At 36.4% G+C, this 15009-nt stretch overlaps 1 protein-coding gene across 2 annotated transcripts in view; it reads left to right on the top strand.

Moving 5' to 3' along the window:
* LOC121378479 (prolyl 4-hydroxylase subunit alpha-1-like) overlaps window positions 1-15009 on the top strand; it is a 46500-nt gene that overhangs the window by 19624 nt on the left and 11867 nt on the right. For both annotated transcript variants that reach the window (XM_041506668.1, XM_041506667.1), the window contains exons 5-7: window positions 1294-1345; window positions 5903-6093; window positions 11560-11736. In XM_041506668.1, coding sequence (XP_041362602.1) covers window positions 1294-1345; window positions 5903-6093; window positions 11560-11736 — 420 coding nt within the window. The remainder of the gene's footprint in view (window positions 1-1293; window positions 1346-5902; window positions 6094-11559; window positions 11737-15009) is intronic.

Here is a 15009-nt window from a genome sequence, read left to right as displayed (position 1 = left end):
ACATGTATTATGAACATCCAAGTATTGAATTGGCTATATCTTATTTGGATGTGATATTATATATATACAGAATTATTTTAAACCATGTACTAGGCATTTACTTCATAAAACATAATTTCTGTTTTTATGTACATGTGTTACAAACATCCAAGTATTGAATTGGCTGTATCTTTGTGGATGTGATATTAGATATACAACATTATTTTAAATCATTATGTATTCCCTGGAATAATTTTGTCAACCTTACTTAATAAACCTACATAACATTGTTATTTCCTATAATTTATAACAGTCCCCATCCCTTTGTTATTTAAATCTTCTGCATTCTGTACTTTATGAAATATAATCTCCATTCAGATGTACACATACATGTACCTCACAGTTTAAGTGGGGCTATCACTCTTGCTCTCCATCACTCCCCTGAGACTAACTCAAGGAGAGTGATTTTTAGCTCACCTTAGCATGTGAATTCACATGGTATTAGTATGTTAAAATCATTAGTGTTTTTCCATAATCTTAGTTAGGGGAGCAATTAATCATTCCCCTCTATTATTGTTTTCCACATTGATGTCTGATGTACATGTATTACAACCATCCTAGTATTGAAATGGTGGTATCTTTGTGATTGTCATATCTAAGATATCTACAGTGAAACCCATCTGAACCGGACACCCTTGGGACCAAGACAAATGTCCAGTTTTAAGAGGGATCCGGTTTACAGAGGTTAAGTTCTGTCCTGGTTTTTTAAAAAGGGACTGTTTAATGTCTGGTTTACAGAGGGTACGGTCTTGATAGGTTTCACTGTATATAGAACATTATTTTAAACCTTGTAGTTAGCACACTTGGTAGATATATAAAATTGTGTATTCCCTGGAATAATTTTGTGTTAACCGTAATCAATAAACCTACATACGGTAACCTAAGATTGTAATTGGGGGGGGGGGGGGGGGGGGGGGGGGGGGGGGGGGGTATTGAAAGAGAGTGAGAGTGAGAGGGGTGTTTTAACTACAAGATTTTAAGGGGAATTTACATTACTTCTGTAGACCTTTAATTTGCCATTGGCTTGCTGGATGTATTGTGAAAAAAAAAAAGTTTCCTCGTGACCTTTATTTTCATGGATGGTTGCACCACCACCAACTAGGCAATCCTTAATTTAACAGGTTTTTGTCAAAGACTTTCTGAATTTGCTTAATGAATGTTTAGTACATTTTGCAACTATTGTGAAAAAAGAAGTTGGATATATTTTTGTTTAAAATTGTTATAGTGATTTATTTTTTAAAATTGCTCTTTCAGCAAGGGAATCTCAGACATGCTTTGTCAATGACAAATGAACTGTTAATAATTGGTGAGTGTTTTATAACTTATAAGGCTAGCTCTAGCACTAGCCAAATGAACTGTTAATAATGGGTGAGTGTTGTATTGTTTATAACTTACAAGGCTAGCTCAAGCAATAGCCAAATGAACTGTTAATAATGGGTGAGTGTTGTATTGTTTATAACTTACAAGGCTAGCTCTAGCACTAGCCAAATGAACTGTTAATAATGGGTGAGTGTTGTATTGTTTATAACTTACAAGGCTAGCTCTAGCACTAGCCAAATGAACGGTTAATAATGGGTGAGTGTTGTATTGTTTATAACTTACAAGGCTAGCTCTAGCACTAGCCAAATGAACTGTTAATAATGGGTGAGTGTTGTATTGTTTATAACTTACAAGGCTAGCTCAAGCAATAGCCAAATGAACTGTTAATAATGGGTGAGTGTTGTATTGTTTATAACTTACAGGGCTAGCTCTAGCACTAGCCAAATGAACGGTTAATAATGGGTGAGTGTTATATTGTTTATAACTTACAAGGCTAGATCTCGCACTAGCCAAATGAACTGTTAATAATGGGTGAGTGTTGTATTGTTTATAACTTACAAGGGTAGCTCAAGCAATAGCCAAATGAACTGTTAATAATGGGTGAGTGTTGTATTGTTTATAACTTACAGGGCTAGCTCTAGCACTAGCCAAATGAACGGTTAATAATGGGTGAGTGTTATATTGTTTATAACTTACAAGGCTAGATCTCGCACTAGCCAAATGAACTGTTAATAATGGGTGAGTGTTGTATTGTTTATAACTTACAAGGGTAGCTCAAGCAATAGCCAAATGAACTGTTAATAATGGGTGAGTGTTGTATTGTTTATAACTTACAGGGCTAGCTCTGGCAAATGAACTGTTAATAATGGGTGAGTGTTGTATTGTTTATAACTTACAAGGCTAGCTCTAGCACTAGCCAAATGAACTGTTAATAATGGGTGAGTGTTGTATTGTTTATAACTTACAAGGCTAGATCTCGCACTAGCCAAATGAACTGTTAATAATGGGTGAGTGTTGTATTGTTTATAACTTACAAGGCTAGCTCTAGCAGTAGCCAAATGAACTGTTAATAATGGGTGAGTGTTGTATTGTTTATAACTTACAAGGCTAGCTCTAGCACTAGCCAAATGAACTGTTAATAATGGGTGAGTGTTGTATTGTTTATAACTTACAAGGCTAGCTCTAGCAGTAGCCAAATGAACTGTTAATAATGGGTGAGTGTTGTATTGTTTATAACTTACAAGGCTAGCTCTAGCAGTAGCCAAATGAACTGTTAATAATGGGTGAGTGTTGTATTGTTTATAACTTCAAGGCTAGATCTCGCACTAGCCAAATGAACTGTTAATAATGGGTGAGTGTTATATTGTTTATAACTTACAAGGCTAGCTCTAGCAGTAGCCAAATGAACTGTTAATAATGGGTGAGTGTTGTATTGTTTATAACTTACAAGGCTAGATCTCGCACTAGCCAAATGAACTGTTAATAATGGGTGAGTGTTGTATTGTTTATAACTTACAAGGCTAGCTCAAGCAGTAGCCAAATGAACTGTTAATAATGGATGAGTGTTGTATTGTTTATAACTTACAAGGCTAGATCTCGCACTAGCCAAATGAACTGTTAATAATGGGTGAGTGTTGTATTGTTTATAACTTACAAGGCTAGCTCTGGCAAATGAACTGTTAATAATGGGTGAGTGTTGTATTGTTTATAACTTACAAGGCTAGCTCTAGCAGTAGCCAAATGAACTGTTAACAATGGGTGAGTGTTGTATTGTTTATAACTTACAAGGCTAGATCTCGCACTAGCCAAATGAACTGTTAATAATGGGTGAGTGTTGTATTGTTTATAACTTACAAGGCTAGCTCTGGCAAATGAACTGTTAATAATGGGTGAGTGTTGTATTGTTTATAACTTACAGGGCTAGCTCTGGCAAATGAACTGTTAATAATGGGTGAGTGTTGTATTGTTTATAACTTACAAGGCTAGCTCTAGCACTAGCCAAATGAACTGTTAATAATGGGTGAGTGTTGTATTGTTTATAACTTACAAGGCTAGCTCTAGCACTAGCCAAATGAACTGTTAATAATGGGTGAGTGTTGTATTGTTTATAACTTACAGGGCTAGCTCTGGCAAATGAACTGTTAATAATGGGTGAGTGTTGTATTGTTTATAACTTACAAGGCTAGCTCTGGCAAATGAACTGTTAATAATGGGTGAGTGTTGTATTGTTTATAACTTACAGGGCTAGCTCTGGCAAATGAACTGTTAATAATGGGTGAGTGTTGTATTGTTTATAACTTACAAGGCTAGCTCTAGCACTAGCCAAATGAACTGTTAATAATGGGTGAGTGTTGTATTGTTTATAACTTACAAGGCTAGCTCTGGCAAATGAACTGTTAATAATGGGTGAGTGTTGTATTGTTTATAACTTACAAGGCTAGCTCTAGCACTAGCCAAATGAACTGTTAATAATGGGTGAGTGTTGTATTGTTTATAACTTACAAGGCTAGCTCTGGCAAATGAACTGTTAATAATGGGTGAGTGTTGTATTGTTTATAACTTACAAGGCTAGCTCTAGCAGTAGCCAAATGAACTGTTAATAATGGGTGAGTGTTGTATTGTTTATAACTTACAAGGCTAGCTCTAGCACTAGCCAAATGAACTGTTAATAATGGGTGAGTGTTGTATTGTTTATAACTTACAAGGCTAGATCTCGCACTAGCCAAATGAACTGTTAATAATGGGTGAGTGTTGTATTGTTTATAACTTACAAGGCTAGCTCTAGCACTAGCCAAATGAACTGTTAATAATGGGTGAGTGTTGTATTGTTTATAACTTACAAGGCTAGCTCTAGCACTAGCCAAATGAACTGTTAATAATGGGTGAGTGTTGTATTGTTTATAACTTACAAGGCTAGCTCTAGCACTAGCCAAATGAACTGTTAATAATGGGTGAGTGTTGTATTGTTTATAACTTACAAGGCTAGCTCTAGCACTAGCCAAATGAACTGTTAATAATGGGTGAGTGTTGTATTGTTTATAACTTACAAGGCTAGATCTCGCACTAGCCAAATGAACTGTTAATAATGGGTGAGTGTTGTATTGTTTATAACTTACAAGGCTAGATCTCGCACTAGCCAAATGAACTGTTAATAATGGGTGAGTGTTGTATTGTTTATAACTTACAGGGCTAGCTCTAGCACTAGCCAAATTCACCAATTGTGAATTTTAAAAGCAATTGGCAAATTTTAATTTAATTTGGCTAAATAATTTCATGAAATAATTGATAGTTTGTTAGAAAATAACTGCGTTTTTGCAATTTTGTGAATTTTAAAAGCAATTGGCAAATTTGATTTAATTTGGCGATGTAATTTCATGAAATAATTGATAGTTTGTTAGAAAATATTTTTTGCATTTTGAAAGTTTAATAGATATTTTGGCAAAAGTTTCTGTTGACCCAGAGCTAGCCCTGTCTTATGATGTATACTCAATACAATTTGTTCTGTTCAAGATGTACAGTTTGTTTTAAAAAGCTATGATTGGGCAATCCTTTAAAAAAAAAAAAAGGATAACAAAGAAGCTTTTCATCAATTTATAATTATTTCTTTAAAACTGTTAATCTATGCAAGTGCAACTAAATACTGAGACTGATTTATGAAGACAGCAGATAGCTCTTTCTCACACACCCGTGTAAGGGATGACCCGTGGTCGATCAGTCATCAATATCATCTCAACACGTTGAAGATCAATTCATTTATTGCTTTAAGCTACAAGCTTATCAGATCACTTCTGACACTTGTCACTGGCTTCTCCATAGTCATGATCCAGTCACCAGAGACATATCATCCAATGATATAAACTAATTACAAAATCTTATTAAATGAATGCCAAATATTTTGTTTGAAGATGTATTTATTTAAAATTTAAAAATCTACTTAAATATTGTTCATTGTCTATACCATATGTCCACAATGTATAACATGGTATCTACAATGTATAACACTGTGTCCACAATGTATAACACTGTGCCTGAAGTATCTAGCAGACCTCTTTTTGTGTGTGCTACTTTTCCTCTTTGACAGGGGTGGGATGTAGCTCAGTGTTAAAGAGTGCAATGGGTTGCAATATCATAGGTCATGGGGCATTCCTAGATTTTTCTCATTCCAACCTGTGTCTAATGAGTGGTACATGGTAGGCTGTAGTGTTTGTTATACTGTATGATTCCTTGCTGCCTTTGAAGAGTAGCCTGTATGGTGGTAGTGTTTGGTTATCTTTCTTCTTCATCCCCACTCTCTACCTCTCTCTCTACCTCTACCTCTCTCTCTCTCTCTCTCTCTCTCTCTCTCTCTCTCTCTCCCTGTGTCTCTGTATCTCTCCCTGTGTCTGTCTCTCTCTCTCTCTCTCTCTCTCTCTCTCTCTCTCTCTCTCTCTCTCTCTCTTTCTCTCTCTCACCATCCATTTATTTTCTTTCCATTCACTAATTCAGCCTTTATTTCCCTATTAAAACACTGTACACTGACTATATCATTTTCAATATCTAACAGACCCAAGTCACGAACGAGCACAGAACAACAAGCGCTATTACGAACAAATGATTGTTGAAGAGGAGAAAAAGTTTGGTAACCGAGGTGATATTGGTGAGACGCCCATTAAGAACGAGCCCGATGTAGATGAGTACAGACAGTCTGCAGAGTTCCGACATTATGAGGCGCTGTGTCGTGGTGAAGAAGTACTGGTATGAACTAATCATCATCCTAAGTCAGTCCAATTAAAATTAGCTCCACTGGTTAATTACTATTACCTGTGGATCTAACAGCACCCCGTTGGAGCTCATGTCCAAAATATATAAAAATTTGTTTCAAGACGAACAAAATATATAAAATTTGTTTCAAGACGGAAAAAACCCTGTGATGGTATAGTCATAAAATCCGTTTACACTAGTTACAATCCAGAGTTTATTACTGCACTTTTCTCCCTGTTTTTTAATGTTGAAATAGACCAACAAGTTCGCCTGTTGCATAAATAGTCTCACCTGATATTTTTAGAATTTGTATGCTCCTGAATAATGCTATAAGAGGCGAAGTGTAATTGGTCGATATTTAAATTGTTATTTATAGATGAAATGTCACCTGCACATGGGAGCCCACGCAATGCTGTTAGATCTACTGGTAGACCAGTAAAGCTAATTTTAATCAGATTGCATCCTAAGTATACCTTGTACCAGCCCAAGTGTTCTGCCGTTCAAGAGCTAGACAGACATTCGAACAGTTATGATCGCTCCCTCAGTCAGGGATAACTCTATAGCGATGGGTAGGACATAGCCCAGTGGTAAACCACTCGCTTGATGCACCATCAGTTTGAGATTGATCCCCATTGGGCTATTTCTCGTTCCAGTCAGTGCACCATAACTGGTATATCAAAGGCCGTGGTATGTGCTATCATGTCTGTTGGATGATGGTGCATATAAAAGATCCCTTGCTAGTAATGGGAAAATGTAGCGGGTTTCCTTTCTTGAGACTATATGTCAAAATTACCAAATGTTTGACATCCAATAGCCAATGATTAATAAATCAATGTGTTCTAGTGGTGTCGTTAAAAAACCCACCCAGCCCACTATAACGAAAACATGGAATTTCTACCAACCACCGGGTAGGCAAAGATTGTCGCTCTACTTCAACAATAATTATAGGATATTAAACAAGCTTCCATTTCATATGTGTGACGATGAAAATTATTTCACGAGGGACATAAACATGATACGAAATGGTAGCGAGTTTAATATCCTATTTATTACCCATAATCGATCTTAATTTATATCATTCATCTCATTTCGCTAACGTTCCTGTAAGGTTGTAGTGTGCTAATTGATGACGTCATCGTGTGATGTCAAAAGTCACTAGAATGCCAAGTGGGACATATCACTTTGATATGTACCAAGATATTTGTAACCATATGGGTAATAATCCTATGTTTATCATTAAATATCTTTACAGAGATCATTTACCAGATTTTTTATAACAAATATTTTACATACTGACACACACATTACAGGAAGAAACCCGTCAGCACCTACGTATTTAACTGGAACATTGTTGAAAGACGGTACTGTCAGGGTTTTTTCTGTAGTATGTGTATTAGTGCTTACTATGTGAAATATTGTGAAAGGCAGTACTGTCAGGGGGTTTTCTGTGGTATGTGTATTAATGGTTACTATGTAAAATATTGTGAAAGGCAGTACTGTCGGGGGGTTTTCTGTGGTATGTGTATTAGTACTTACTATGTGAAATATTGTGAAAGGCAGTACTGTCAGGGTTTTTTCTGTGGTATGTGTATTAGTGGTTACTATGTAAAATATTGTGAAAGGCAGTACTGTCGGGGGGTTTTCTGTGGTATGTGTATTAGTACTTACTATGTGAAATATTGTGAAAGGCAGTACTGTCAGGGTTTTTTCTGTGGTATGTGTATTAGTGGTTACTATGTAAAATATTGTGAAAGGCGGTACTGTCAGGGTTTTTCCCTGTAGTATGTGTATTAGTGGTTACTATGTAAAATATTGTGAAAGGCGGTACTGTCAGGGTTTTTCCCTGTAGTATGTGTATTAGTGGTTACTATGTAAAATATTGTGAAAGGCGGTACTGTCAGGGTTTTTCCCTGTAGTATGTGTATTAGTGGTTACTATGTGAAATATTGTGAAAGGCGGTACTGTCAGGGTTTTTCCCTGTAGTATGTGTATTAGTGCTTACTATGCAAAATATTTGTTATTGACAAACTTGAAAAGTATCAAAGTAATGGTATTTAATATCAGTATCAAACATAGGGTTATTGTTGTATTAGAGAGGAAATCTTTGCCTACCAGGTGGTAGGCAGAAATTCTGTGTTTTCATTATAGTTATCTCTGAATAAGAGCAATTATAATCCTTTAAATGTCCGTCTAACTCTCAACAGGCAGAGTACTCGGACTAACCCTGTACCAGCCTCCACTAAATGTGGTTTATGTCAGTTAGTTCACTTTGGTGGATTGACATAAAAAGGAAAGGAAAATGTGTTTAAAATTATATTTTCTTTATTAGTTTATCCTACAAAACTCTGTACAGTAAAGTACTCATATAATGAACCAGATGGGACCATGATAGTTTGTAACAGCAGTAGTTTGTTGTACACATTTGCATAAGTTAGTTATTAATGTATAGGGAGATAAAACGGGACTTTGCGATCAGTTTGTTCTATGCAGTAGTTCGTTCTAAGCATGTTCATTATAAGTGTACTTTACTGTATTTCATTATTCATATATTAATGTGTATCTATGCAGAATTTAAAAAAAAAAGAGAAAATATAAAGAAAAAAGAAAGAAATGTTTTATTTAATGACACACTCAACACATTTTATTTACGGTTATATGGCGTCAGACATATGGTTAAGGACCACACTGATACTGAGAGAGGAAACCCGCTTTCGCCACTTCATGGGCTACTCTTTTCAATTAGCAGCAAGGGATCCATTATATGCACCATCCCATAGACAGGGTAGTACATATCACGGCCTTTGATATACCAGTCGTGGTGCACTGGCTGGAATGAGAAATAGCCCAATGGGCCCACCGACTGGGATCGATCCCACACCAACCGTGCATCGAGTGAGCGCTGTACCACTGGGCTACGTCCCGCCTGAGAGATAAATATAATTTCAAATTCCATGATCTATGTGTCAGTATTGCTGTTTTATTTCGTTATAATACATAATGTACACAGGAAAACCACTAATTCTCGAATAACAGTTTTTATCCATATCCATGGCATGGGTTTGGCTCTGTACTATATGGAAAGAAAGTTTGTTTTGTTTAACGACACCACTAGAGCAAATTGATTTATATATCAGACATTTGATAATTCAGACATATAGTCTTAGAGGAAATCCACTACATTTTCCAGTTAGCAGCAAGGGGAAATGGGGAAATGTTTTATTTAACGATGCACTAAACACATTTTATTTACGGTTATATGGCGTCAGACTTATGGTTAAGGACTACACAGATATTAAGGGAGGAAACCCGTCATCGCCACTTCATGGGCTAATCTTTTCTATTAGCAGCAAGGGATCTTTTATATGCACCATCAGATAGACAGGATAGCACATACCATAGCCTTTGATGTACCAGTTGTGGTGCAATGGCTGGAGCAAGAAATAGTTAGCAGAAAGGGATCTTTTATATGCACTTTCCCTCCCACAGACAGAACAGTATATACCACAGCCTTTGGTATACCAACCGTGGGGCACTGGTTGGGATAGGACGAAACTACTATACAGAGCAGTATGTAACTCTGTGTTAGAGGGTTTGGCTGAGGTGTGATGCATCATAGGTTCAATCCTGGTAAACCAACGATTGTTTTTTTTTTTTCAATCCCAACCAATATTCCTTGACTGTTATACTAAAAACTGTGGTATGTACTGTCCTGTTTGAGGGATGGTGCATACAAAATAGAATCCCTTGCTATTATTCAGTAGTGTTTCCTCATTTATAAATAAAATAACAATATGTTAGCCACCAACTAGCTGTAGTTTAAAATATCCTGTACACCACTGTAATTGAAGAAAGTATTCCTTTCTTTTCCATTATTGGATGGTGTGGATTTGTAATCATTTTAACCTCAGGTTTGTCTGTGTAATCTAACTTCACCATTTACTCTCAAAGAAACATTCCTTTCTTTTCCTTACTAATTAAATATTAGATTTCCTCACTGGGATGGTGTAAACTAATTATGGCTGTTTGGCATGTGCAATAGTCAGGATGATATAGCGCATTTTCTGTAACATCAAAAGTCGTGAATAAATAGATAGCCTCAAGATGTTATTGCACTCTATGATCTGTTATTTAACTCATTGCTTGTGGTGCAAAAGGCCACGAACCACACTTGCTACTGGCAAAACCTTTTTTTTAAATTTAAAAACAGAGTTTAATTTACATAGGTTTCAGTAATGTTATTTATTAGTATGATAATGAGAAGATAGGTAGTTTTGATTTTAATTTGGAATGGGAAAAAAGGGCTTCCACCTATCAACAAATCCTGCTGCTACTTGCTACTGGTATCACACTTGCTACTGGCAAAACCTTTTTTTAAATTTAAAAACAGTTTAATTTACGTAGGTGTCAGTGATGTCATTTATTAGTATGATAATGGGAAGTTTTGATTTTGATTTGGAATGGGAAAAAAGGGCTTCCACCTATCAACAACTCCTGCTGACAGGCACACATCACACTTGCTACTGGCAAAACCTTTTTTAAAATTTAAAAACAGAGTTTAATTTACGTAGGTTTCTGTGATGTCATTTATTAGAATGATAATGGGAAGTTTTGATTTTAATTTGGAATGGGAAAAAAGGGCTTCCACCTAACAACAAATCCTGCTGACAGGCACACATCAACTGGGCAGGATTTCATGCTGGCGGCAAGCAGACAGTTGATAATGATTTTTGAAATAGATAAGCTAATTACCTCTCGAATCAACTTGTTTTCATGTGTATCATTTATTTCATGGTTATCACTTACACATGCACTAGGCATTCATTATGTTTCAAAGTAGGAGGCTGAATTGAGCGAGTACAGTGCCCCACAAAAATTATGTGATGAAGTCGTTAAACAGAGTTGTTTTTCAGACCTACGTACACTTATTATCCATATAGTTCAAGATATTCAGTGAAATATAGCTAGTATGACCCATGTATGTCATAATGATTTCACATGCACCACGAATGACGTAATTTTGTGAAGCAATGCCATAACTTAATGTGGCTTCCCCAGTGTAAAGGCTTATAAAAAATGACATCGTCTCTTTTTAGTTACGTATCAAATGTTTTGACATGGTCCTAACTTGTTATTCATAAAAATAACATTTTGGATAATGTGGATAATAAAGAAATTATTACACTCATGTGTGAATCATACTGATTTTACGAAAATCGAGTCAGGATTTATGTATTACCCGAGTGAGAGCTCATTTTGTAAAATCAGTATTACACACAAGCTCGTATAATAATCTCTATATATGTATTGTTGAAATTTAAGGCCGGATTCTCAAACACCTGTGTTTTTGACTTACACGTGTAACTACATGTATTTACAATTCTTAAACACCTGTGTTTAAGAAAAACAGGCTTCCAAAATTCAATCCTTAATGTTTTATTATTTATTTGTTTGTTGCTACAGGAGGTGCAGGATCAGCATCGATTAAGATGTCGTTACTATAACAACAACAAACACCCAATGCTGCTGATTGGTCCCGTGAAAGAGGAGGACGTGCACATTTCTCCGAAGATTGTCATGTATTATGACGTCCTTAGTGACAGTGAGATTGAAGTCATCAAATCACTGGCCATGCCTAAGGTACTTCTTAACATCCTGACTGGTTATCTCCAAAGTAGTTATTACTAGGTTTAAGGTAGGTATTAACATCCTCTCTGTTTAGTTCCAAGATAGTTATTAACATCCTCTCTAGGTCCAAGGTAGTTATTAACATCCTCTTTAGGTCCAAGGTAGTTATTAACATCCTCCCTATAGGTCCAAGATAGTTATTAACATCATCTTTAAGTCCAAGATAGGTATTAACATCCTCTCTAGGTCCAAGGTAGTTATTAACATCCTCTTTAGGCCCAAAGTAGTTATTAACATCCTCTCTAGGTCCAAGATAGTTATTAACATCCTCTTTAGGTCCAAGGTAGTTATTAACAACCTCTGTTTAGGCCCAAGGTAGTTATTAACATCCTCTCTAGGTCCAAGATAGTTATTAACATCCTCTCTAGGTCCAAGGTAGTTATTAACATCCTTTCTAGGTCCGACCGGCCTTGGTGGCGTCGTGGTTAGGCTATCGGTCAACAGGCTGGTAGATACTGGGTTTGGATCCCAGTCGAGGCATGGGATTTTTAATCCAGATACCGACTCCAAACCCTGAGTGAGTGCTCCGCAAGGCTCAATGGGTAGGTGTAGGTCAAAGATAGTTATTAACATCCTCTTTAGGTCAGAGGTAGTTATTAACATCCTCTCTATAGGTCCAAGATAGTTATTAACATCCTCTAGGTCCGAGGTAGTTATTAACATCCTCTCTAGGTCCAAGATAGTAATTAACATCCTCTCTGGGTCCAAGATAGTTACTGACATCCTCTTTAGATCCAAGGTAATTATTAATATCCTCTCTAGGTCCAAAGTAGTTATTAACATCCTCTTTAGGTCCAAGGTAGTTATTAACATCCTCTCTGTTTAGGCCCAAGGTAGTTATTAACATCCTCTCTAGGTCCAAGGTAGTTATTAACATCCTCTTTAGGCCCAAGGTAGTTATTAACATCCTCTCTGTTTAGGTCCACGGTAGTTATTAACATCCTCTTTAGGGCCGAGGTAGTTATTAACATCCTCTCTATAGGTCCAAGATAGTTATTAACATCCTATCTAGGTCCAAGGTAGTTATTAACATCCTCTCTAGGTCCAAGGTAGTTATTAACATCCTCTCTGTTTAGATCCAGTGTAGTTATTAACATCCTCTCTAGGTCCAAGATAATTATTAACATCCTCTCGAGGTCCAAGATAGTTACTAACATCCTCTTTAGGTCCAATATAGTTATTAACATCCTCACTGGGTCCATGGCAGTTATTAACATCATCTCTAGGTCCAAGTTAGTTATTAACATCCTCTTTAGATCCAAGGTAGTTATTAACATCCTCTAGATCCAAGGAAGTTATTAACATCCTCTAGATCCAAGGTAGTTATTAACATCCTCTCTAGGTCCATGGTAGTTACTTACATCTTCTTTAGGTCCAGGGTATTTATTAACATCCTCTTTAGATCCAAGTTAGTTATTAACATCCTCTCTAGGTCCATGGTAGTTATTAACATCCTCTTTAGATCCAAGGTAGTTATTAACATCCTCTCTAGGTCCATGGTAGTTATTAACATCCTCTTTAGATCCAAGGTAGTTATTAACATCCTCTCTAGGTCCATGGTAGTTACTAACATCTTCTTTAGGTCCGAGGCATTTATTAACATCCTCTTTAGATCCAAGGTAGTTATTAACATCCTCTAGATCCACAGTAGTTATTAACATCCTCTAGATCCACGGTAGTTATTAACATCCTCTCTAGGTCCAAGGTAGTTATTAATATTCTCTCTAGGTCCAAAGTAGTTATTAACATCCTCTTTAGGTCCAAGGTAGTTATTAACATCCTCTCTGTTTAGGCCCTAGGTAGTTATTAACATTCTCTCTAGGTCCAATGTAGTTATTAACATCCTCTTTAGGCCCAAGGTAGTTATTAACATCCTCTCTGTTTAGATCCAAGGTAGTTATTAACATCCTCTTTAGGTCCGAGGTAGTTATTAACATCCTCTCTATAGGTCCAAGATAGTTATTAACATCCTATCTAGGTCTGAGGTAGTTATTAACATCCTCTCTAGGTCCAAGGTAGTTATTAACATCCTCTCTGTTTAGGTCCAATGTAGTTATTAACATCCTCTTTAGGTCAGAGGTAGTTATTAACATCCTCTCTATAGGTCCAAGATAGTTATTAACATCCTCTCTGGGTCCAAGATAGTTACTGACATCCTCTTTAGGTCCAAGGTAATTATTAATATCCTCTCTAGGTCCAAAGTAGTTATTAACATCCTCTTTAGGTCCAAGGTAGTTATTAACATCCTCTCTGTTTAGGCCCAAGGTAGTTATTAACATCCTCTCTAGGTCCAAGGTAGTTATTAACATCCTCTCTAGGTCCAAGGTAGTTATTAACATCCTCTCTGTTTAGATCCAATGTAGTTATTAACATCCACTTTAGGTCAGAGGTAGTTATTAATATCCTCTAGGTCCGAGGTAGTTATTAACATCATCTCTAGGTCCAATGTAGTTATTAACATCCTCTCTAGGTCCAAGGTAGTTATTAACATCCTCTCTAGGTCCAAGATAATTATTAACATCCTCTCAGGGTCCAAGATAGTTACTAACATCCTCTTTAGGTCCAATGTAGTTATTAACATCCTCTTTAGGTCCTAGGTAGTTATTAACATCCACTTTAGGTCAGAGGTAGTTATTAATATCCTCTAGGTCCGAGGTAGTTATTAACATCATCTCTAGGTCCAATGTAGTTATTAACATCCTCTCTAGGTCCAAGATAGTTATTAACATCCTCTCTAGGTCCAAGATAATTATTAACATCCTCTCAGGGTCCAAGATAGTTACTAACATCCTCTTTAGGTCCAATGTAGTTATTAACATCCTCCTTAGGTCCTAGGTAGTTATTAACATCCTCTGTAGGTCCAAGGTACTTGTTACGGAGTCTGGAACAAAAGTATGGAATTTTGAAAATGGAAAAAGTATAGAAAAATACCTTTTTTGCAAGTTAATTTGGAAAAAGTATGGAAATTTGTCTTTAGGACTCGTGTAGAAAATTTCGTTTGCGTGAAACCAGCGGAATCTGATGACGTTTTCCGATCTCGGCACTAATGTACATTTGGGAAATCGAGACTAACAATTGCCAACATTTACCGAAGATTTGAAATACGCGCTTGTGCAATGCATATGACAAAAAGATTGTCCATTTTGTCAACTTTTCGGAAATATGAGTCTTGAAAAATATTTATTTGTCTTGGAAAAAGTCTGGAAAAGATCTGGAATCTTTTTG

Source organism: Gigantopelta aegis, chromosome 8 (genome assembly GCF_016097555.1).
Source record: "Gigantopelta aegis isolate Gae_Host chromosome 8, Gae_host_genome, whole genome shotgun sequence".
NCBI lineage: Eukaryota > Metazoa > Mollusca > Gastropoda > Neomphalida > Peltospiridae > Gigantopelta > Gigantopelta aegis.
The sequence above is the reverse complement of the archived record's forward strand: the minus strand, read 5'-3'. Positions and strand labels throughout refer to the sequence as shown.